The sequence below is a fragment of the Rhineura floridana genome, chromosome 2 (assembly GCF_030035675.1).
Source record: "Rhineura floridana isolate rRhiFlo1 chromosome 2, rRhiFlo1.hap2, whole genome shotgun sequence".
NCBI classification, from domain to species: domain Eukaryota; kingdom Metazoa; phylum Chordata; class Lepidosauria; order Squamata; family Rhineuridae; genus Rhineura; species Rhineura floridana.
Window position 1 is genome coordinate 233,428,259 of NC_084481.1, and position 24,291 is coordinate 233,452,549.

General features: G+C 44.2%; 1 protein-coding gene across 4 annotated transcripts in view; it reads right to left on the minus strand.

The window, feature by feature from the left end:
- Positions 1-1,100: 1,100 nt before the first annotated feature.
- The window catches only part of FERMT2 (FERM domain containing kindlin 2), a 121,929-nt gene continuing 98,738 nt past the window's right edge, over positions 1,101-24,291 (minus strand). For 2 of the 4 annotated variants that reach the window (XM_061612548.1, XM_061612550.1), the window contains 6 exons: positions 18,421-18,527; positions 16,810-17,031; positions 8,642-8,662; positions 5,462-5,586; positions 4,468-4,609; positions 1,101-2,572 (listed from right to left, as the gene is read on the minus strand). In XM_061612548.1, the coding sequence (XP_061468532.1) occupies positions 2,399-2,572; positions 4,468-4,609; positions 5,462-5,586; positions 8,642-8,662; positions 16,810-17,031; positions 18,421-18,527 (791 nt within the window). In that variant the 3' untranslated portion in view covers positions 1,101-2,398. The remainder of the gene's footprint in view (positions 2,573-4,467; positions 4,610-5,461; positions 5,587-8,641; positions 8,663-16,809; positions 17,032-18,420; positions 18,528-24,291) is intronic. The other 2 variants (XM_061612549.1, XM_061612551.1) reach the window with 1 other exon arrangement.

Sequence of the window (24,291 nt, forward strand, 5' to 3'; positions counted from 1 at the left end):
CAAGAAAACCAGGCGGGTGGAGACAGAAAGAACAATGTGAAGCAAATTTGACATTTTTACATCACTGTTGCTAAGGCTTGCAAATCTGATGTATTTAATGAAGAGGGTTTGGCCAAGGTTGCGTTTATTAACTTAATAAGCTACATTTCATCTTCCACAGGAAGGAAGCCCTCTTTGTGATTATTTTTCCACTAGAAGGAAACTCTGCACACTGTCCTGTAACATTGCCTTCAGATTACATTACAGCACCAATTGAAAGGCTACAGAGACAATGTTTAGCCGTAAACATTTTCTGTCTGGCTTGTAGAACAGAGTGATTTGTTCCCCCTACCCTGAAATGTAATTAGCATTGATTCTGGAACACTTATAGACTCAGCAGCTCTGGGGAATACTATTACGTCCAAGAAATTACTGCTGTGATTCACCAGAACCCTTTTTATGGAGTTGATGTATTCCTAGATTTTCTGAAAAATACACTAAAAAGCAAGTTGGTCTGCTCAAAATAAGGTAGCTATTCTCTCAGGGTAGCCTTATTTTGTTTAGAATCTGTTTGCTGTGCCCAGGACTGAAGGAGGAGAGCTGGATCCAAGATCAGACATGGGGAGAGAGTGGGCCTTGCATCAATTTCAATTTGGCCAGGAATGTGATGGGGAGGGAGGGCCCAGTCTAGGGCAGAAAAAGGACTGGGGTGATAGCTCTGGGAAGGATAGCTCTGGAGGGCTAACGACATCTAGCCCTAAGGCTGTGGGGGCAACTGGTAATCAGAATGATAGAACAGTGTGCCAGGATACATACGAGGCCTCCATCATCATCCTATACTCATGACACTGTTCTTGTTGCCTTAATCCAATGGCAAGTAACGACATATAGTTCTTATTTTATGAATGTCAACAACCCTGTGAAGTAGGCAGTGCTGGAAGGTAGCCAGTTGCCTTATGCAGCTGAGCAAGAATTTAAACCGGCACTATCCACATCCAAGCCCAGTGTTCCATCCACTCCACTACGTGTGGCTGAGCCTGCATTTAGAGTAAGGGTGAGGCCACCTCCTTATATGATTTTTCAAAAAAGAAACAAGAAGGACCAGACACGAAGACTAGAGGTTAAATAAAAGAGTCGGCCTTTATTTAAAATACAATGCATTTGTACGTAGTCTTTTATGTCACGGACTATTGAACACAATACTGGTTTGCCCCTTGGCATAGACAGGGTGGGCCGGGGTCTCCCTGGCTGTTAGTGTTGATTTTGAAGTGGGGAACCCCTTCCCCCAGGCAACTGAGTCTTGTTGTTAAGGGCTTTGTGGCACATCTATAACAAAGTCAGGATTTTAACTTAGACTAAAAACATACTGTAAGGCAAATATACTTGATACTATTGCGATTCCTACTTTGGCTTGTGAGACTAGTTTTTTTTAAAAAAAAAGAAAATGAAAGAAAAACCTGTACAATTTTATAAAATTTGTGTTTTTCTTTTTACATTAGTTACACACACACACACACACACAAACAAATCCTTATACTTCATAGACCTTTACTTCACAACATAATGATTTTTTTGCATATCATCTTAGGTAGAGAGTGGCTATGCTGGTGAATACTAAAGGTGTTTGTAATACAATATGGTGTAAAAAAAAATAAGGGAAAGGGAAAGATGTGAGAGAGACGCACAATATATAAATGATTATCAAAAGGAAACAAGAAGTTAACAGATACGCTTAATTTTTCAAGGCCACGCATGATTGTTTTTGTAAAAGCTTCAGGCTCCTGCAATGGATCTAATTATGTAGTGTGAAAAATAAAGGGCCAAAGGACTCAGTCCACCACGCACTGCTGTTGCACATGGGAATCCATGAGCAGACCCCAATGACATGAATGGGGGAAAGAGGCGCAGCAAAAAGGGCTTCCTGGATTGCACACCAAAAATTCTACCCTAAAAGTAGGAAGGATGTTGAACACATGGATGTCAATTTTACAATATATATATATTTAAAAACTCACAAAACATGCATTAAACATGATAAATAGACTTCATATAGATTAGGCCCTGGGTATCTTAATAGCTAGATGGCTTAGAGGTTTGTACTGATTTGGTTAGCTTACATCTGTCAGAAATTAACCTGACCAGCCCCCACTTGCCTTGCTGCGTGAGGGGGAGGCAAGAGGCACAAGCGGAGGCGTTGCGCGGTCCATGTTATTGTCTTGTCCTAGCAGATTAACGGAAGTGCTGTTTAGTGCACATACAAACTGGTCTGCTAATGCAAAAGTTTCCATGATATTAAAAGAGGAAAGATACACTTCAAGCTTAACTTGATTAAGCAGCATATTTCAAATAACAGTTGTTGAAGTTAAATATTAATATGGCCACTGAGTTTATGTCAGTACAACAGGAGGTCTCATTCGACTCACACCCAGCCACTGGTCAGTTTGTAGAACATCTCTTCATCTAAGCTTTCATTCTGGTCCTTTGCACGTGTTGATAAGAAAATGTAGCCGCCAATGAACTCATGCACCACTTTGCAATCCACTTCAGTGCAGATGAAGGATACTCGGACGTCATCTGCAAATTCTACCGTTACCTAAAAGTGCAAAACAAACAGAGCTCTTTATCTGAGCCTAAGGACCTGAGCCTAAGGACCTGAGCCTGACCTGAGCCTAAGGGCCGCCCTCCATCACAATACTGCATCCATTATTTTCATCACAATCTCCTCCAAAGAACTCAGGGCAGTGCTAGTGGGAATGATTCCATTCTACTCTTATAACAACTCCATGATAAAGGCTAGGCTGAGACTGTATAACTGGCCCAAAATCACTGTAAGCTTCACAACTAGCAGAAATGTGAACTCTGGTCTTCCTGCCTCAGGTCCAATATTTTATGCACAATCCAGATGATTCTTCCAGCCATGGTCTGGAGGACTAAGAATGCGATACAAGCTCATGTATGTGCCCCCCACCAACTGCCCTTTACATGTTAATTCCTTCATCAGCTTCCTCTAACCCAGGAATGTTTAACTTGCAGACCTCCAAATATTGTTGGACTCCAGCTCCTATCAGTTCCAGCCAATGTGACCAACTGCAGGGGATTAAGGGAGTTATTTCTTGAATTGAGCAGGGGGTTGGACTCAGTGGCCTTATAGGCCCCTTCCAACTCTACTATTCTATGATTCTGTGATTTATATCTCACCCTTCCTCCTGAAGGAGCCCGGGGTGGAAAAACATAAACAGAATATCTTAACGACAAAAACCTTACAAAAACAGTGAAAAACGTTCATTGTAGTTGTGTTTTGGCATAACAGTCTAGAATACAGTTAAAAACATTATTTCATCTTGTGAGCAACATAGGAATAATACGGAATAGGAATAGGTTCATCCGTGAATCTGTGAGCAACAGGGATAATTCTACTAACATATGTGAAGTAGAGCTTTGACGAGTGCTTAGAAGGTTATGCTCGTGATTTGTCTGCTGGGTTGCCACCAAGCACAGCTAAGCCCTTATACGTCAGCCACAGAAGACTTAAGCCTATAATAGCCAACACAGGATGAAGCTGGTTTCTCTGACAGACGACTCACATGACTGTGTTTTCTCATTTGACTAACAGAAAGGAAAGATCTTGGACAGCCATTATCTTTCATCAGGCACAGTTTCCTCATCCAGTGAATGCCACATCCTTCAATGAGACAAACCAGTTAAATGATAAAGACTGTCACTTTGCAAGCGCTACCTCAGCTTCCTTCCACCGAGTTCAATGTCTCCAACGTATCACCAAAGAGTATAAACAATCTGAAGATCTTTATTATTGTATATTGGGGTCATGATAATACCTGGATCTCAAATTTAGTATGCAACTACTGAGACGTGGGCAGCATTTGAAAAGCAATGTCTACATCGGGAAGCGGCTGAACTTGACTTCCTTCTCCTTAGGCCACACCCATCACTGGCCCTACTTGGCACCCCAAGTGAATTTGCCTGGTTGGAAGGTGATAACTGTGAAAATGCATCTTGCTTGCCTAGATGGAGGATAGCGAGGAATGTGAGTTTAGAAACTAGCCTACTGTACTACAACAAAACAACTGTGGCTCAAAAAGGCCAAACTCACTCTGAAAAGGAAGAGATGTCTGAGGAGAACCAACAGCCCTGACTGCTGCCTGAAGGCAGGGGAATGTTCTGGAGAGTGGGATGACTCCTCCCCCTGGATAAGAACACACAAGGTTTGGAAGCCCTGCCTGCTGAGTCCGGAGGGAGGAATAATCCTAGTCATAGAATGCATCCCAGCATATTCAGGCAAAGGTGGAATTTACATTTGTTGGTCCACACATTTTTGGCTCTGTCTCCATCTACCACTGGCCTGTGGCCCTCCAGGCCTTGGGCTGAAAAAACGGCCCCCACCCTGGCTTTCAAGACAAAGAGCACAGCCAGTAGTGCACCTGGAACTTCGGCATGCCCAGGAAGCGTTAACAGCCAGGCCTTGCTCACCATTTTTATTTCCCAGTTCACATTCCACTGCTTCATGTTGCTGAACCGCCACGTCTTGATGGCATCGCTGGTGCTGGCATCCATCCGAATCAGCCGGTTGTAGGCAATCCCAATAAGTTCCTCCTTCTTGCCCCCTTGGAACCTGCAGCATTTGGGTTTTATAAACAACACTTTTGTATCAATGTTCCACTCTTCCAAAAATGTTTTAGAGTGCCTAAAAATAAGAACTGTGTCTCCTGAGGGATCTTGCGCTGTTTGTTGTAGTTGTTGTTACTATTCCAGGCATGCTTCCTGATTGGAACAAAACAAGCCGTTTGCAGTGACTTGTGCAGAGGCACGACAGGCAGCCCCCTTCAAGGGGAGGTCATTACTCAGCAACTCTATATGAGGAGCAATTGAATGGCCTAGTTACAGCCAACGCAGGAGCAGGGCAGAACCACATGGCCCAGAAGAGGTGAACTGGGCAAAGGTGACACGGCCGGAGCAGCAAATCATGGCAAGATGCAGCAGCCAGGGGACATCTGGAGAAAGTGGGGGGCCCTTTGGGAACCTATTTGGATCTTGTCCAAAATAGCACTTTTCATGTGGCTCAGTACGTCGGAACAACTGCCCTTTATTTACAGTGATTCACCCATACAGCTTTTTACTGCTCTATATTGCTCTTTATTCAGCTGCTTTTGTTGTTGTGAATTATTTTCAGTGCCTTACTTTCAAAAGGCACTATAGAAAATTAAGTCTGGTAGGTGGGTAGAGGACCAAAAAAGAATGGCTTAGCTTAAATCCCAGTGAGGCAACTCAAGAGTGGAAGGCTATATTGCTCTAGTGCCAAATTTCATGTTCTTATCGTTATGGGTAGGCACACTCTAGTCACCCAGGAAGCCCAGCCCAGCTCGCCATTCCCAACTCTCAGCATACCAGAGTAGCCCACATTTCGAGAAAAGCTTAGACATCTGTGCATGCATGTTTTTGCTGGGTAACTCCTGGAACCACAGACCTTGCAATGAAGTGTGTGATGCCAAACTCTGGTAGGGACTGCCAAGCTTGTATAAATCTCATTTTGGCTTCAATGAGACTCATCTGGGCAACGTTCTGATGGGCCTCCAAGATCCGGGCAGTGATCTGTAAGAGAGAGATATAGAGAGTTGAGGCAACTGCCCTGCATGTAAAGGCATTGTATTTTTGGCAAGAAGGGGAAGAAATAGAGAGAGGTGCTCCAAGAAGCGGGGGGGGGGGAGATCAGAGAGGAAAAAGTTTATTAAAATGATCCCAACATGTCCCCTCCCCAGTTTTTTTCCTGCACTTCTACTTGCAATGGTGCTTCTTCAGATTTCTTTTAAAGTTCAATTTTTATCAGTACTGATTTCTGAGCATTTCTTCTGCATAATGTACCTCTTGAGCATATGAACAGCTCCATATCACTGTCATTATTTTTTTAAAACCCAGCATATTCACAGAAACAGCTGTACATAGGTGAAAGGAGGCCATGAGAAAGCTCTGCGATATGCAAAGGCATCTGGGATTGTGCAGGGCCAGTTTTTCTTCCTCCCAAAAGAAGTAGTAGTGGACCAGGGATGGGATGGTTTCACGTGCACAAATATATACGCCAGACTGGTGGCAAAGTCAGCTACTTGCAGGATGCAAAGTAGGGAAAAAACGTGCAAAAACTCATTAGCTAGTGGAAAAATGGTGAGTACAATCATTAAAACAAGCAAAACCTAGCTGGAATTTGGCTTCCTCAATCTCTCATCTACTTTTAAAAAACAAGGGAAGTCCAAACAATTTTCTAACCCCTTTGAATGTAGGGAAAACATAGGTAGGCAGCCTCTGCTAAAGCCTCTGGGTTCAAAAACGAACTTTGTGCAAAGCTACTAAGTCACCAGTGTTTTTACCTTCTCTGCCACTCCCTTAGGTTTCTGTTCATTCTGTAGTTTGACACAGTGAAGTCTTCAATGAAGGATTTGCAATTTTCAAAAACCAAGCACGTTAGCAAAAACAAAAGGACACAAATGCTCTGCCAAGGAAGCTGCCCACTTTGGTGAGGGAGGGTGAAGAGAGAAGAAAACAGACTCCTTCTCCTTCCTCCCCCATTACAGAATGTGTGTTCCTCATTTGTTCAAAAGGACATTAAATGCAGCAATGCAATTCTCTACTTACCTGCAGGGAGTAGCAACTGGCAAAGTGCCTTCTCCGCTTGCAACTTGCCTGCCACTGCAGTGCTACTACAGGTGCTGGGCTTGGCGGATTTGCTTAAAGCTGGGCTGGCAATGGCCAGTACCCACTTAAGGGCTGGAATGGCTTGAATGCACATTCAGCTACCCCCTGGCAGTGCTATGGTGGCTGCACATCACCAACCTCTAGCCTACAAGTGTTAATTTTTCACAACCTCCACCCTCACCATTTCCCTTCTTTCTTATTTTATCTATTCAATCTCAGCCTGTGGACATGGCCAACTGTTCCATCGCTTTTACTGACTGTGCAGCCCTGAGCTTCTTAAGCTCTTTATTTATATTATTATTATGGCAGTGAAGGAACCCCAAGAGAAGCTACATAAGCAATGGGCGTTGGGAACACAGCGCATCATTAGGGTTTTTGCCTGTACTTAGTTCCTTCTCCCTGTCTCCTGGAAGCAGAAGGCAGAGAGGTTTTAGCTTTTTGGCGCCCCGTTTTTCGGCGTTCCGCTAATATGGCAGTGCCAGTGGGGTGATCAGCTGTAGTGTGGGGAGCTGGCGCGCTACAGCTATATTGCCTGGATTGCCTGGTGTGTGTTTCTCTCTGTGTATTATATAATACAGTAGGGCCCCACTTTTTGGCCATCTTCACTTTTTGGCAGGGGTCTGGTACATAACCTGCTGCATGAGTGGGGCCCTACTGTAGCTGCATTGTTGTTGTTGTTATGTGCCTTCAAGTCGATCATGACTTATGGAGACCCTATGAATCGGTGACCTCCAAGAGCATCTGTCATGAACCACCCTGTTCAGATCTTGTAAGTTCAGCTCTGTGGCTTCCTTTATGGAATAAAATCCATCTCTTGTTTGGCCTTCCTCTTTTTCTACTCCCTTCTGTTTTTCCCGGCATTATTGCCTTTTCTAGTGAATCAGGTCTTCTCATTATGTCTCCAAAGTATGATAACCTCAGTTTCATCATTTTAGCTCCTAGTGATAGTTCTGGTTTAATTTGTTCTAACACCCAATTATTTGTCTTTTTCGCAGTCCATGGTATGCGCAAAGCTCTCCTCCAACACCACATTTCAAATGAATTGATTTTTCTCTTACCCGCTTTTTTCATTGTCCAACTTTCACATCCATACATAGAGATTGGGAATAGCATGGTCTGAATGATCTTAACTTTAGTGTTCAGTGATACATCTTTGCATCTGAGGACCTTTTCTAGTTCTCTCATAGCTGCCCTCCCCAGTCCTACCCTTCTTCTGATTTCTTGACTATTGTCTCCATTTTCGTTAATGACTGTGCCGAGGTATTGATAATCCTTGACAAGTTCAAGTGCCAGCAAAAGTAGCTGCATTAGAAGATCTTTTTCCATGTCTCATTGCGATGGCATTTGCTCATCTAAGCTGGTATGTGTGAACGTTAGACCAACCTTGCTAGATCAGAACAGAAGTTCCATCTAGCCCAGTATCCTCCTTCTGATGGTGCAAAGCCAGATGCTTCCAGGAAGCCAACAATTGTTTGTCTTCCAGCCAACCGTTAATTTAGAGCTATACTATCTCTGAACGTGGAGGTTCCATTTTGCTACCATCGGTATCTAAACCCTTTATAAAGCAGCCTAAACTAGTTCCCGTTGGCACATCTTGTGCCAATGATCTCCTCCAGTTATTTGTGTGCTGCGTGAAGAAGCACTTTCTGATGTTAGTGCCAGAAAGAAGAGACACAAGAGTAGCTGCATTAGTGCTGCACCCCAGAAATACAGCCACACGCACCCCGGTCCCAGAGGAAAGCAGGCAGCGGGCACACTGGTTTGAGGGTGGATCTCATCCCATTGCTTCTTGCTAACTTGTATGCTCTTGCATAGCATACAATCACACGGGAAGCATTAATACACACACACTACATTCCTCAAAGTGCATCTCTTCAGATCCTATTCCATGCTTTTAAGCATATATATATTCACAAAACAGCAAAGTCTTAGGTGCTTATTTATGTTTACTGTCACTTACCAAGTCTCTTATATAGCCTGGCTGCAGAAGGCAAATGCGAAGAAAAGAAAGGGAAGCAGAAAAAAAAAAGCAAATCAGAAATATGGCAACAAAGCAAAGGAAGGAAAATGTGCAAATTATCAACAATGATAGCTCAAAATCAATTAAAACCAAACCAAACCCAAAACCTTTCATTGCACACAACTGTCCTGGGGTGAGAAGCAGCAAGAAATGAGCACAAGCATGAAAAAGGGAACAAAAAGGAACACAGCAAGAGCCAGTGCTCCCCAGATGCTTTAGACCACTGTAGCCCAGGGCTGGCTGAGGCTGATGGGAGCTGCAGTCCAAAACATCTGGAGGTCCCCAGGCTGGCGAAGGCTGTTCTAGAGCATGGAGGGGCATCTTGGGGCCCTTTTCCCATGGCCCCCAGAATCTTGAAGAGCCCTGTCTTTTCATTCTAATTGACCATGCTAATGAAAAATGGAATGGCAAACAAGTAAACAAACTACAATAAAAACGAGAAGTATCATCACAAATTAGGGAACAAGCAAAAAGGAGGTTAAGTTAAATTGTTTCCTGCAGTTCCAGATCTGCAGATCCCTGAAATGAACTTCTGAACAACCCCCCAATTAAAAATAATGCAGAATAAGTACAGTTCTATAACCAACTGTGACTTTGTGCGTGTCCAACTGAATTGCTGAATGAATGCAAGTTATCTAGAGATGTGTCCTGAAAAAACCTCCCCCTCCCTCCCCCAAACCCAGTTTTTTTCCTGAATTTTTCTGGGCCCTCATACGTCTAAATTTACTTTGTCACATGCAAACAAGCGGCACCCTCCAGAATGTTTCTTGCAGTGGCAAGAACTTGCAGTTCTTGAGCACCAACTGCCTTCTCCCTAGTAAATCTGATGGGAAGCTAAAGGGGGTTTCTGTCTCCACTCTTCGTCTGAAGTCAGGATAGTCAAACGCAACTATCTTCAGCAGACATGGAAAAACTGCATGTAAAGACTACCAAGGTACCTAGAAGTACTCAAGCAGTGCCATGCCACCTGCCTCTCCAATTCACACATGCACACTGACTTCGGGATTGCTGCAACATCATGGAATAACCTGCCCATGCGGCTGAGTCACCACAAATCTAACACCACACCACACAACCCCTCCACCCAATCTTCTCTAACCTCACATCAAAATGCAGCACCTTCCAACTGAAACTGTTGACATATTCTCCTGTGGCTGACCAGGGCTGATGACTGCACCTAACTAACGCACCAGAAGCATGGAGATGATACACAAGAGGAATTCTGAATGGCTCATCTGCTGTGCCCACTGGCCTGTATGTGCTGTTGTTTAACGTCAGATTGGTACACAATAAGACCACACTCATCCATAATTTGATCATGAATGAGGGTGCTGCTTTGGTGTGTGTTACTGAGACCTGGGTGGGTGAGCTGGGAGGAGTTGATCTGACCAGGGCTGTGGAGTCGGTACGCCAAACCTTCGACTCCGACTCCTCTATTTTTCTACTGTCCGACTCCGACTCCACCCAAAATTGCTTCCAACTCCACAGCCCTGGAAAGGGCTGTAAATGTCTTTTTAAACTGGAAGCTCTCATAGGAGCATTTTTATCGCTGCCTGAATATGCACTGATCTTGGCATTTGTCTTCATCTGGGTCCTGTGTCATACACTGACACACAAAATGTTTTCCATCTTGAGTTATGGTGAAATGCTCAACTACAGCTGACTTCATGGGAAGCTTCTTTGACATTTTGAATTTATATTTAAAAAAATTTGTCAATCAAAATTTATTTTGAAGCCGGAGTCGGTACATTTCTACCGACTCCGACTCCACCCAAAATTGCTTCCGACTCCATGACTCCGAATCCACAGCCTTGGATCTGACCCAGCTTTGCCCACCTGGATACTCGGTGCAACACCAGCACAGGCTGCAGGGAGAGGAGTTGCTGAAGTCTACAGAACTTCCATCTATGTCACCAGGAAACCACTCAGCCTTGGAGCTGGCTGTGAGGGCCTGCACCTGGTGTCGGGCCAAGAAGACAGTAAACTGGGGTTGCTGCTGGTGTCACCCTGCTGCCCAGCACCTTCTTTGACCGAGCTGATGGAGACCATCTCAACTGTGGTGTTGGAGGAGCCCGGAATGATAGTTCTGGGTGATTTTAATGTCCATGCTGAGCCTGTCTCTAGTGTTCTGGCTTGGGACTTCATGGCCTCCATGACGACCATGGGGCTGTCTCAAGCTGTCACCGCCCCAACGCATAGGGCAGGGCATACCCTGGGCTTGGTTTTTGCTCCAGATGGAGGAAGGGGTGTTCTGGAGATAGAGGGTGGATGTCACCCCATTGTCAGGGTCAGACCACCTCCTGGTGAAGTTTTAGACTTAAGGCTCCAATCCTCCCCTGCAGGGGTAGTGGACAGATTAAGATGGTCTGCCCCAGGAGACTAATGGAATCCAATGGATTCCTGAATGCCCTGGGGGAGTTCCCATTAGATAGAGCAGGTGACCCTGTTAAAGCCCTTGTCATGCTATGGAACAACGAGGCATGTCAGGCTCTTAACATGGTTGCCCCTGAGTGCCCTCTCCAGCATTGTGGAGCCCAGTTTGCACCTTGGTACACCAGTGAACTAAGGGCAGTGAAACAGGATGGATGACGGCTAGCGAGCAAGTGGCGAAAGATGTGCTGCGAGACTGATCAGTCACAAGTAAAACATCAAAATCATTTCTACTGTGTAGCGGTGAGGGTGGCAAAGACGACCCATTTCTCTGCCTCCATCACATCCTCAAGTAGCCATCCAGTGGAGCTTTCCTATATTGTCAGGTCTGTTGACATCAACTCCAGGAAATGGAGTTTTACAACCATTGGAGGCCCACTGTGAATTGTTTGCAAGGCACTTTGAGGGTAAAGTTGCTTGCCTCCATAGCAATCTTGATGCCCCCTCCACATCGACTGTAGTCCCCAATGAGGTGTCCAGTGCAACATCTGCTGTAACTTCTTTTTAATACGTTTTTAACCTTTTTTTAAAAAAAAATATGTTTTTAACCTTTTTTTTAAGATGTCTTCAAAGCTTTTAAAAATGTTTTTGAAGTTGTTTTGTTTTAATGTATTTTAAGGTCTGTTTTTATGATGTTTTAAAGTGTTTTGGGTGCTTTTGTTTGCTGCCCTGGGCTCCTGCTGGGAGGAAGGGCGGGGTATAAATCAAATAATAAATAAATAAACTTCTTGGGATCAGTTTCAGTTGATGCGGCCTGATGACATGGACAAGGTGCTTGCAATGATGCGGCCAGCAATGTGACCTCTCCACCCTTGCCCTTCTTGGTTTATTAAAGCTTGCCGAGGGGGCTTGACTGAGTGGATCCAGGGTGTGGCCAACACATCGTTGTGGGAAGGAGTGTTCCCAGCTACCCTGAAAAAGGCAGTGATCCAATCACTCCTGAAAAAGCCCTGGTTAGCGACAACTACAGCAAATACTCCCATATAGGGAAAGTGATCGAGAGGGTTGTGGCACAGCAATTGCAAGTACTTGTGGATGAAACAGATTATCTTGACCCATCCCAGTCTGGGTTCAGGCCTGGTTATGGTACTAAATCAGCCTTGGTTGCCCTGATGGATGACCTTTATTGGTAGAAGGCCAGGGGGAGTGCGACCCTGTTATTCTTACTTGATCTCTCAGTGGCTTTTGATACCATTGACCATGGTATCCTTCTGGGCAGACTTGGTGAGCTGGGTATTGGAGGCACTGTTTTACAGTGGTTCCGATCCTATCTCCAAGGTCGTTTTCAGAGAATAGCATTGGGGGATTGTCTTTCAGCCCCTGGCAGTTGTGCTGTGGGGTGCCACAGGGTACCATATTGTCTCCGATGCTGTTTAACATCTATATGAAGCCCTTGGTATCTGAATCTTAGCAAGACAGAAATACTGTGAGTTGGTGGTTCCCGAGTTCAGATCATTGGTCAGTTGCCTGCTTTGGATGGGGTCGTACTCCCTCTGAAAGAGCAGGTCCGTAGTCTGGGGGTGCTGGCTAGGAGTGCCTTTTACCGGTTTCAGCTGGTAAGACAGCTGCGGCCATTTCTGGACTAGCCTGACCAATGCTGTCCATGCACTAGTAACCTCCAGGCTGGATTACTGTAATGCGCTCTATGTGGGACTGCCCTTGAGGTTGGTCCAGAAGCTGTAGTTAGTGCAAAATGTGACAGTGTGACTGCTCACTGGGGCAAGGTATCGCCAACATGTCACCCCGCTGTTGAAAGAATTGCACTGGCTGCCCATTAGCTACCAGACCAAGTTCAAGGTTCTGGTTTTGGTGTACAAAGCCCTACATAGCTTGGGACCAGGATACCTGAAAGATTGTCTTACCCCTTATATACCCAGCTGATCACTGCGCTCTGCAGGTGAGGGCCTCCTGCAGATACCATCTTATCATGAGGTCCGTTCCACACAACATAGGAAGTGGACCTTTAATGTTGTGGCACCTACCCTTTGGAATTCCGTCCCTTTAAATATTAGACAGGCACCATCTCTGTTATCTTTTCGGTGCCTACTGAAGACCCTCCTTTTTCAATAAGGCTTTTAAGCAGAGACCTTATTGCAATATGCATCTGTGTTGGAATTGCTTTTGGTATGCTTTTAAAGCTTTTTTTTAAAAAAGATGTTTTTTAAAGATGTTTTGTTTTAATATCTTTTAAAAGATGTTTTGTTTTAATATATTTTTAAGTCTGTTAAGATGTTTTACGGTGTTTTTAGTGTTTTTGTTTGCCGCTCTGGGCTCCTGCTGGGAGGAAGGGCGGGATATGAATTTAATTAAATAACAATAATAATACAACTCCCAATGGTAACGTGAACAGGCCCTGTTGCAATTTAGTATGGGGAAAGCTCGGCACCCCATTGGCAGTTTTCACTAAATGTTGTTCACAAAGATCTCTGTTACCTCCATTTACAGGAGGGCCTATGACTCACTGGGAGAATACATGCTTCTCCAGGTCCAATCCCTGGCAGCATCTCCAGCTGAAATGTTATCTCAGGGAGAGTCAGGCAGGAAAAGGCATCTGCTTGGAAACCTGTTGCCAGTCAGTAGACAGGGGAAGGGCCATAGCTCAGTGGATAAAGCATCTACTTTGCACACCGAAGGTTTCAGGTTCAATCCCAGCATCTCCAGATAGCACCAGGAGAGACCCTAGTCTGAAATCTTGGAGACACAGCTGAGCTAGAAATACCAACAGCTTTATTCCACATAAGGCAGCCTCCTACGTTCTGATGACAGTGCTATGCCTTAAGGGCTGTAGCTCACTGGCAGAGCATGCAAAAGACCCGAGGTCCATCTCCAGCATCTCCCGGTAGGGTTGGGAATGCCCCCTGCCTGAAACCCTAGAAAGCTGCTGTTAGCCAATGTAGACAATAATACTGAGCTGGATGGATCAATGGTCTGATTCTGTATAAAGCTGCTTCCTACACTCTTCATGGCGAGATTTAACTCCCAGAGCTTGCTATTTATTTCTAATGTGGCAGCTGGACTTCTGATTGTAGTGGCGACCAGTCTTGCTGTGTGCAGTGAAGATAGATTTTAACCTGTGAGAAGAGTTATCTTTACTGGTCCACAGATGGTAAACATTTTACATCCCTTGGACTGTTGCTTTGGACACAGCAGCAGCAGCAGCAGCGTCCTTTGCTTAGTCCCTGCATTCTACAAATTCCACGAAGACAGCACTTCCTTGATTCCACCACATGACCCTCCCCACTCTCCCCGCCCCCACATCACATGACCTTCTGGGATTAATACTGCCTCAGTACAGCCTCCCAGGTCTAAGCTGTTAAGAGGAGCAATGCTAATAAAATACAAGCTCCACACCGCTGTTGGGAATGCTTGCTTTCCTAAATGAAAGCATCAGTCATCAGCTATATTGCTTTTTAATACAGAAGCTCTATCAAATAATTTGAGCGTTGCTTTTTCTGCAATCTATGCCCACTTGCATGCTTCAAATGTTATAATTTCGTTGCATGCACAATCTCTTCTCCATCACACTGGATATAACGGCTAATTCAGAGAATAAACAAAAGCTATAAAAGGCTGACAACACTATGGCAATAAGGGATCTACACACACACACTGAAGCTTTTTAGGAGAGCGCTTCCCGCTCTGGCATTCAGAGACTGGCCCTGCAATTCAACAACAGTAAGCAACTTCCAAAAATCCTCCAGGTGAACATTTAAAAAACTTCTGTTGCCTGCCCAAGTAAAACACCCCGACCTTCTGTAATCCATCCCTGTGTTTTCTGTTCGCCTACGCTGGCCTTCTTCAACCTGGTGTCTTCCAGATGTTTTGGACTACAATCCAACATCTGGAAGGCACTAGGCTGGGGAAAGCAAAACTGCCCTATCTATCCTGTTTGACTCATGCATGGCGTAGAGTTCCACAGACACAACACCCTCCTTTAGAAATGAACCAGAATTCAGAATGTCAAGCATATAAAGTTGAAATGAATAAAGCACCACAGGATCTATGCCAAGACCAGAGGCCAGAACTGCTCACAAACAAACAAATGGATGTTGCTAAGACAAAGAGCAATTAAATCACAATTCCAGGCATTTGTGGACTGTGGGGAGGGGGCACACACAAACATTAATTGTCGCAAACACCATTCGGCATATATCCAGGAAGTTACATCAAAGCAGGCACATCACTGCAGCAGAGCTAGTCGCACAATTTGATGTTTGTTTCAGGTATTGCATGGCACAACTAATAGCATTTTAGCAGAATACTACCTCCATGTCTTTGAAAGAACAGATTTTGTGAAGACAGCCCACGTATATTCAGGAGGCGACTTTGCAAACTGAACTATACCAAACTCTAGTGCTGATTTATTCTGCCATCCATGGCTTTGATTCTTAATTTATGAACTACTTATTTCCACTTTAGGTCACTTGGGTCTATCCACGTCCATGAGCTAAACTTGTTTCAAGGGAAGTATGCTGGCATGAGATTTAAAAAAGAAAAAAAACTATGCCAGCTGAATAAAATTTCCAAGTAGGTGTTCAAGATAATCAAATCCTTCATTCAACAAACTGCTAAGTTTGGTCACTTTAAACAATAGCTCGAGCAAAACAAGTAACAGTTTGCTCCACAGTTTCCAACTAACTGGAAGTCACAATTAAGCAGCATTAGTGAAAGAGCAGGAGGAGCGTAACTGTTTTTAAAGACCTCAAATATTCAGAGGCACTTTAAAAAGAAGTTACGTGGGGATGGGAGCAGACAGAAGGAGGGTGAACTGCTCTTTGCAGGGGTGGAAGAGAGTGCTGCATTAGCATCTTGCCTCTTGCAAGGGAGATTCAAATACATGCTGGTTTCTCCACATGTAAGAAGCTGCCTTATCCTGAATCAGACCATGCTGGCCCATATAGCTCAGTACTGTCTACACTGACTGGCAGCAGCTCCCCACGGTTTCAGGCATGAATCTTTCCTAGTCCTACCTGTAGATGCCAAGGATTGAACCTGGGACCTTCTGAATGCAAAGCAGATGCTCTAGCGCTCAGTTACAACCCTGCCACACATAGGATAGACACTACAGGAGGAGAGATTTCTTAAGTGCTGTCCATCAGGTTCACAACTGGAAGAACAGACGCGATCAGGAAAAAACTACAGCAGAGGAAGATGCCTGAATGGAACATGTGCGGTTAAATACTACCCATCTACTACTTCTCAAAGGTTCTTTGATCTTTTAACAACTGACAATTCCCACCAGTGGAAACAGACACGGCCACTCTCAAGAGCACAAGGAAGTCACGTAACAGAACACAATTTTGTGTGTGTTTAAACACGCACTTGATGGGAAACCAAAGTCTTTTAACCACCTTGATTTCTGCAAACGGTCATGCACATATTGTCACTGAAGCACATAGCACTCAACTTCAAATAGCAATAGACAAATTCCTGCCCCAATGAACTTATAGCCGTAATTCCAACAAATGGGGAAACAGGGAGAGAAAGGCAAGGGTGGCCACTGCCTAATCACTGCTAAGCGATCTTGAAAAGGCAGTTGAAAAATATTGAATTAGCCGGGATAAGTCACTGAGTCCAAAGCGGAGCAAGTGATCCTTTGGGCAGTATTTGGGAACGCTGTTCACCCACCTCTTTTTCAGGACAAAGGCTCCAGCAAAGTATAACTCCAAATTAAGTACCTGCTTGTTCTTATACTTCTTAAGGTATCTTGGGGAAACCAGGCATTCAGGATTGATGTCCGTTGTGATCTGCTCAGCAATTATCTGTGAATCTGGGTTCAGATGCTGCATTTTCAGAAAAGACAAGATGTTCTGAACTTCCAAGTTGTATGAACTGTCTGCCATGGTTTTGCCTTTGGAAGCCAGCCGGCAAGCCGCCATCCAGTGTGCATACTGCTTCTCCTGCAGTTTAAAAGGAAAAGGAGGTGCTCATGAGGATGGAGCCTTTGTTTTAATTTATTCCATTTCCATTTTATTTCACAAAGTTATGCTGGAATTAGATGTCAAACCCAGTTAATGCCAAATCCAAACACCAAGTTTGTGCATCTTTACAGCTCTGTAAGGTAGGGCAGTATTATCATCTCCATAGTACAGATTTTGTGTGTGTGTGGCGGTGCATACAGAAAACTGGTGGCTCGATTAAGGCCACCCACCATAGCTCACGGCAGAGGTGGATTTTTAAGTAGGTACTGTGCATCTCCTATTGGGCTCCTGTTGGGAGGGAGGACAGTATATAAATCTAAATCTAAATAATAATAGTAATCTATCCCTAGATATGCAGTTAAATATGAATATTTTAGTATGGAAATTTGCAAACTCCTATAATGATACTAAACTGGGAAAGCACAGAAGCTTCCAGAAGCCAAGAGGGTTTGGACCAAACTGTTCCACTAAATGTGCCACCAAAAACAGCTGCACTTAGTTACTTCCCTTCCTTCCGTAGTCTATCTAGTAGAATTTGGCTTTTGCCACAACATCCCACATTTCTCCCACCTCTGCTTCACCTCACTGCATCTTGATGGCAGGAATGAGGTTAGCACTGAGAAGTGTCACAACCGGAGTCTTTTAGTGGCAGCCAAGGAGTGCTAGTTGCCACCTTAAAAGCCCTATGCGCTTGGGCCCAGGATATCTAAAGGGCCACCTGCTCACCAAGATTCCTCCCACTTGTTAACATCTTTTGAAGGAGGAGAGCTGAGGTGCCTCTGGTGAGGACACTGGACAAGGCCTTCTTGGTGGTGGTGCCTAGGCTCTGGAACTCCCCCCTGAGAAGGCCTATTTAACCCTTCCCTTCAAGCCTACAAAAAAAAAAAACTACTCTTTTCAGGTGGGCCTTCCATGGCAAGTTATTTTCAGAGTATTTAGTGCACTGCTGTTTCAATATTTTGGGTGTCTATTTTTAGTTGGTTTTTATTTTTGGACTATTATTGTTTATATAATGCTGCGAGTCACTTTGGGGGACCTATGTGTGGTCAAAAAGTGGCATATAAACGCATATAAATATTTAATGTAAGACCTAACTTGCATATAAATAAATATTTTAGCCCAAGGTGGAATATGTGCTCAAAGAAATAAATGCCCCTGCAAGCAAGCCCCAAGTAAAATAAGCCAGGGGCTATATTACCCTATGTAGCATTTCCCTCCACATCCTTCCTTGCCAATAATGCTATGTGCAGGGCCAGCAAGCCAACTGCAGATTTTTGTACTTCCCAGAAGAGCACTGCAGTGCCCACCCTCACTCCCTCTTCACAACTGAGCGTGTACAGTAGCTGCCCTGTGACAAGTTAAACTTACATTATCACAACGGAGCCAAATTTCATTCATGCCCTCAGCAACAGGGATCAAAAGTTTTATGTTAAACTTCTGGCCAGAGATATTGACATCCGGAGTCACCTCACACCCTACAACAAAAGAGGAAGATGTTAAGATTTGCATAATGATGTGGTTGTTGAAGTAACGCGTTACTCGGCAGTGCGGGGAGAAATCTGCCACTGGCCTCCTGTTGTTTAGTATTTATTTATTAAATTTATCTCTCACCCTTCCTTCCAGAAGGAGCCCTGGGCAGCAAACAAAACAATAAAAACACTTTAAAACATCTTAAAAACAACAGACTTTAAAACATATTTAAACATCTTAAAAGTATCTTTGAAAACCGACTTTAAAAACATCTTGAAAAGCAATTCCAACACAGATGCAGACTGTGATAAGGTCTCTACTTAAAAGGCTTGTTGAAAGAGGAAAATCTTCAACAGGCGTCAAAAAGATAACAGAGATGGTGCCTGTCTAATATTTAAGGGTAAGGAATTCCAAAGAGTAGGTGCCACAATACTAAAGGTCTACTTCCTTTGTTGTGCGGAATAGACCTCCTGATAAGATGGTATCTGCAGGAGGCCCTCCTCACCTGATAGCTTGGACTTGGCCTGATAGCTAATGGACAGCCAGTGCAATTCTTTCAGCAGTGGGGTAACATGTTGGTGATACCCTGCTCCAGTGAGCAGTTGCACTGCCACATTTTGCACCAGCTGCAGCTTCTGGACCAACCTCAAGGGCAACCCCACAGAGCACATTATGGTAATCCAACCTGGAGGTTATCAGTGCGTGGACAACAGTGGTCAGACTACTGTGGTCCAGAAATGGTCCCAGCTGTCTTACCAGCCGAAGCTGGTAAAAGTCACTCCTAACCACTGAGGTCACCTGGGCTTCTAGCAACAAAGATGGATCCAGGAGCACCCCCAGGCTACGGACTTGCTCTTTCAGAGGGAGTACGACCCCATCCAAAGCAGGCAACTGACCAATTATCCGAACTCGGGAACCACCAACCCACAGCGCCTCCGTCTTGCTAGGATTCAGACTCAGTTTATTGGCCCTCATCCAGCCCACCACAGAGTCCAGGCACTGGTCCAGGGCTTGCACAGCCTCTCCCAATTCAGATGTTACAGAGAACAGAGCTGGGTGTCATCAGTGCAGTGCTGACACCTGTTAGTAGAAAATGATTAGGGAAAGTGATGGAGCAACTCATTCCTTGGTTCCCATCTGCACACAGAGGCAGCAGTGAATGGAACCGGAATAGGATGGGAAGCACTGTCACAAGAGCCAATTTATGCCACCACTAGGGAAGAAAGAAAGAGGGGAGGCAGGAGGAGGGAAATGTGCCTGTTTGGAAGCTCCGTTCTTTGATATAGATGCCCCACTTCCTCTTTTGATCTCAAAAAGTGAGGAAGTGGATTAGATTATCCAGTTGTCAGAATCATATGACAGCCTGCCTGCAGACAGAGAAAAGTTAGAACCCAACTATTACACAGGATGGAAAACTCAAATTGCAAGGTCTAATTTCAACCCTGCTGTTTGGGAGAAAACTGATGCCAGTTAAGCCTAGACCAGCTTTCCTCAGCCTGGCGCCCTTCAGATGTTTTGGACTACAATTCTAGTAATGCGCATGACTGTGTTGACTAAGATGAGAGTTGTAATCCAAAAATATCTGGAGGGCACTAGGTTGGGGAAAGTTGGCCCAGGCTAATGTTGTTTGTTTTGCTAGAAAGAGAGGCCTGCCAGAATCAGATTGTGTCAAATGGGTGGTAAGTGGCTTAGGTCAGATTCTTTGATATAAGGTTTCACGTTCAGCAGGCAAACTGTTCAAAGCTGATTAAAAAAAAAAATGTTCTGAGAAGGGCAGAAAATAATCTAAACTGTACTTAATCCACAGATTATCAGAAATCAGCCACTTTCTTTTAGGTTAGACCAGAACACTGACAAGAGTTGATTAAAAGACCACAACCCATGTAATATGCCACCAATTTCAATGTTTTGAGGAACAGCGCAACACACCCTTCTTCACTTTGAAAGACAGTGATTGATGCGTCCGAGGCCACCCCAAAAAAGCAGGGAGATGACACTTTGTAAGACTGTCACCCACCAAAATCCAAGGATTCAGAGGTAAGCATAAGAATTTAATTGTTGTAAACCGCCCAGAGAGCTTTGGCTATGGGGCAGTATATAAATAAATAAATGAATAAATAAACAAGCAAGCAAGCCGTTCATTCTCTTCACTGCCAGTATTACTACTCGTTCTCATCAAGTCAGGGAAATGGTGTAAAGCAGATGTAGGGAACCTTTGGCCCTCCAGATATTGCTGAACTACAACTCCCATCAGCCCCAGCCAGCATGGCCAATGGCCAGGGATGATGGGAGTTGTAGCCCAGCAACTTCTGGAGGGCCAAAGGTTCCCCACACCTGGGATAAAGTTTCTGCACGGCTGAAAACATTAAAGCCTGGAGAGCAGAAATGCCAGGCTCTCTCCCTGGACCAAAGATACTGTGGTCCAGTTTGCACATGATGCTCAGCCAAGCTATGGCTTAGCACAAACGTACAGATGTGCAGATTCCCAGAGTCTGCAGCTGTTTTGTTCCAGACAAACCATGAGCTGTATCTGATTGTATCCAAAGGAGCCCAGAGCACCAAACATGTCAGTCCTAAAACAATCTTCTAAAACCCGTTAAAAACTCCTAAAAGCAATCACTTATTCTCAAAACTAATAATTTCAGGGGGGTGGCGGCTGGGGACAGGTCTTTAAGCTATCAAATGCGTAGATAAACAGGGATGGCTTTAAATGTCTCCTAAAACTTCATAAATAATGAGAGAAAAGGAGGGCATTCCTCAAATAGGGACCACCAAAGATAAGGCCCTGCAGCCAATTTTTTTCCTATGAATAGCAAGCCAAAGGATAAACCTTGGCTGCAGCTCATGCTTTGTCTGGAACAAGATATCCCAAGAGCCAAGTTCGGATGCAACACTACACCAAACCATGGCCTGGTTCACAGCAGCATGACACAAGCCGGACTGGGGAAGCAAGGCACGTGCGATCTTCTCACCAGAACCCACACATTTCCTCATTCATACTAAGCCATGGTTTGGCTTAGTGTTAAGCATGAACTGGGTCTGTGTGTGAGAGAATGCACAGGCACAGTTGCAACAACTGCAGACTTGCATCTCTTTGAATACTGGCTTAGAGGTGAGAAGTTCTGTATGAGTGCCTCCCAATTCTATCATGAACTAATTAAAGGACAGTACGCTCCAAGGAAATCAGTGGGACTCATTGCCACATAATAGATTCCATCCAAGGAAAATTAAATGTGGCTGAGCCCCAATGAAATGAATGAGACTTAAATTCCTTCAGTCAGCCTTACTATGTTAGTAGGGTTAAGTTTAATGGGGTTGGCTAGATTTTATCTTCATTGTTTTTAGATTTTTAATGCCTACGTATTGTGTGCCTATGTTGTACGTCGCCCAGAGCGGCTGGACAGCCAGCCAGATGGGCGACTGATAAACTCAATAAATAAATAAATAAATAAATAATACATCTAGCAGGATCCCCCAAAGAACACAAGACTGAGGGCACCCAAATACCGCATAGCTTTTTCACTGAAGCTGTCTCCCTGCCAAACTTAACACAACATTTTAACCAGCATTTTTGGGAGGCTACTGAAATGGAGAGAACACCCCCATAAGCAGGAGGGTCTTGGGAAATGTGGGCACAATCTTTAGCATAAACCTTTCAATGCAGACCCCATATATAGAAGGCAATAATATGATTTGTAAAAGGAATCTATTTTCTTGGAAGCAATTTTAGCCCTTTTCCAGCTCCTCCTGCAGAATTCTTTTAAAATTCAGTCAGCAACAGCTTTGTTAAAAAGCTCCCAAAAAGGTATTCCAGGCTTCCTTTCCACAGCTCACATCCTCGTAGTTAAAGTCTGAGGTCATTTGGCAGCCGCTCTGCTTCTGCCTCAAAGGCTTTTTTCTTTTTTAAAAAAAGCAATGTCAGTCATGCCTGTTTCACAACCTTCCAAGCTGGAACACTTCATTGCTGAATACAAACAGAGCTGATAGCCTTAGGAATGTCGATGCAGCAGAAATTCCTTGCAAATGGTATATGAATAAGGCTCTGTGCGTAGCATACTAAAGGGGAGGGGAGATGCCTAGAAACAGGAAATAATAATAGTGTAACATTTTGTACCTTATGAATTTATGCTCTGATTTGGTTTCTCAAATACCTTTGTTTTTATTTGTGTCTTCTAAAAGCTCCACATTGCACAAACTAATGGTAATTTGCTTTGGCTTTACCTTAACAAATTTTGTAGATATTTTATTTGCTTATTCGAAATGCATAAATATTGGTATGGAGACCTCAGATTACCTTTTATTGCACCTATGCAGAATAAAGTTTTGTCTTGAGACCATCAGCAGCTCACTCTTTAGGCGCTCTACTTGATACAGCAACACTTGGACTGCCTTCAAGTCGATTCCGACTTATGGTGACCCTGTTGGACTATGACCTGGGAGACCAGGGTTCGAATCCCCACACAGCCACGAAGCTCACTGGGTGACCTTGGGCCAGTCACTGCCTCTCAGCCTCAGAGGAAGGCAATGGTAACTCCCCTCTGAATACTGCTTACCATGAAAACCCTATTCAGAGTTTTACCTATCCTAGGACTACGACCTGGGAGACCAGGATTCGAATCCCCACACAGCCACGAAGCTCACTGGGTGACCTTGGGCCAGTCACTGCCTCTCAGCCTCAGAGGGAGGCAATGGTAAACCCCCTCTGAATACCGCTTACCATGAAAGCAACACTTACAGGGTTTTGTTTGTGGCAGAAAAAGCAGTAGCATCAACAGCCTGGGAAAGTGGGACACAGTCATACAACTCTGCCCCACAAGCCAACTGAAACCTCAAAAATCCTTATTCACGTGACACAATGGCCAACACACCCTCCATCAATTCTCATAGCCCTCAGGATTGTGTGTGGAAGAGGCCTTGCCTCTTCCCTGCCCCCAACATGTAGGGCGGGATGAGAGAGGGGAACGGATGCTGCCGAACTCATTACCACAGGAATTATGTTGCACGACAAGCAAAAGGGAACGCTTGTGCCCTTGCTTGGACAAGGACCTTTCTGCTTATCTATGTCAGTGATCATGATCATTCAGACCATGGTATTCCTGATCTCTATGTATGGATGTGAAAGTTGGACAGTGAAAAAAGCAGATAAGAGAAAAATCAACTCATTTGAAATGTGGTGCTGGAGGAGAGCTTTGCGCATACCATGGACTGCGAAAAAGACAAATAATTGGGTGTTAGAACAAATTAAACCAGAACTGTCACTAGAAGCTAAACTGATGAAACTGAGGTTATCATACTTTGGACACTTTATGAGAAGACATGATTCGTTAGAAAAGACAATAATGCTGGGAAGAACTGAAGGGAGTAGAAAAAGAGGAAGGCCAGACAAGAGATGGATTGATTCCATAAAGGAAGCCACAGACCTGAACTTACAAGATCTGAACTGGGTGGTTCATGACAGATGCTATTGGAGGTCGCTGATTCATAGGGTCGCCATTAAGTCGTAGTCGATTTGGAGGCACATAACAACATTAGTGAATACAAAGACACTTACCACTTTTATCAAAGGGCTGCAGAATTTGAAAAGCAAACATACAAACAAGGTACGCCTGGCGCCAACATTGTTATCCTTTCGGCGCCAGGTAAAAACCTTCTTGTTCTCCCAGGCATTTTAACATTTTAATATCTACTTTTAACACCTACATCTATCACTCACAATCTTAATTTTAGTAATTTTAACATTAACATCTTAAACAGCTTAATATTTTAATT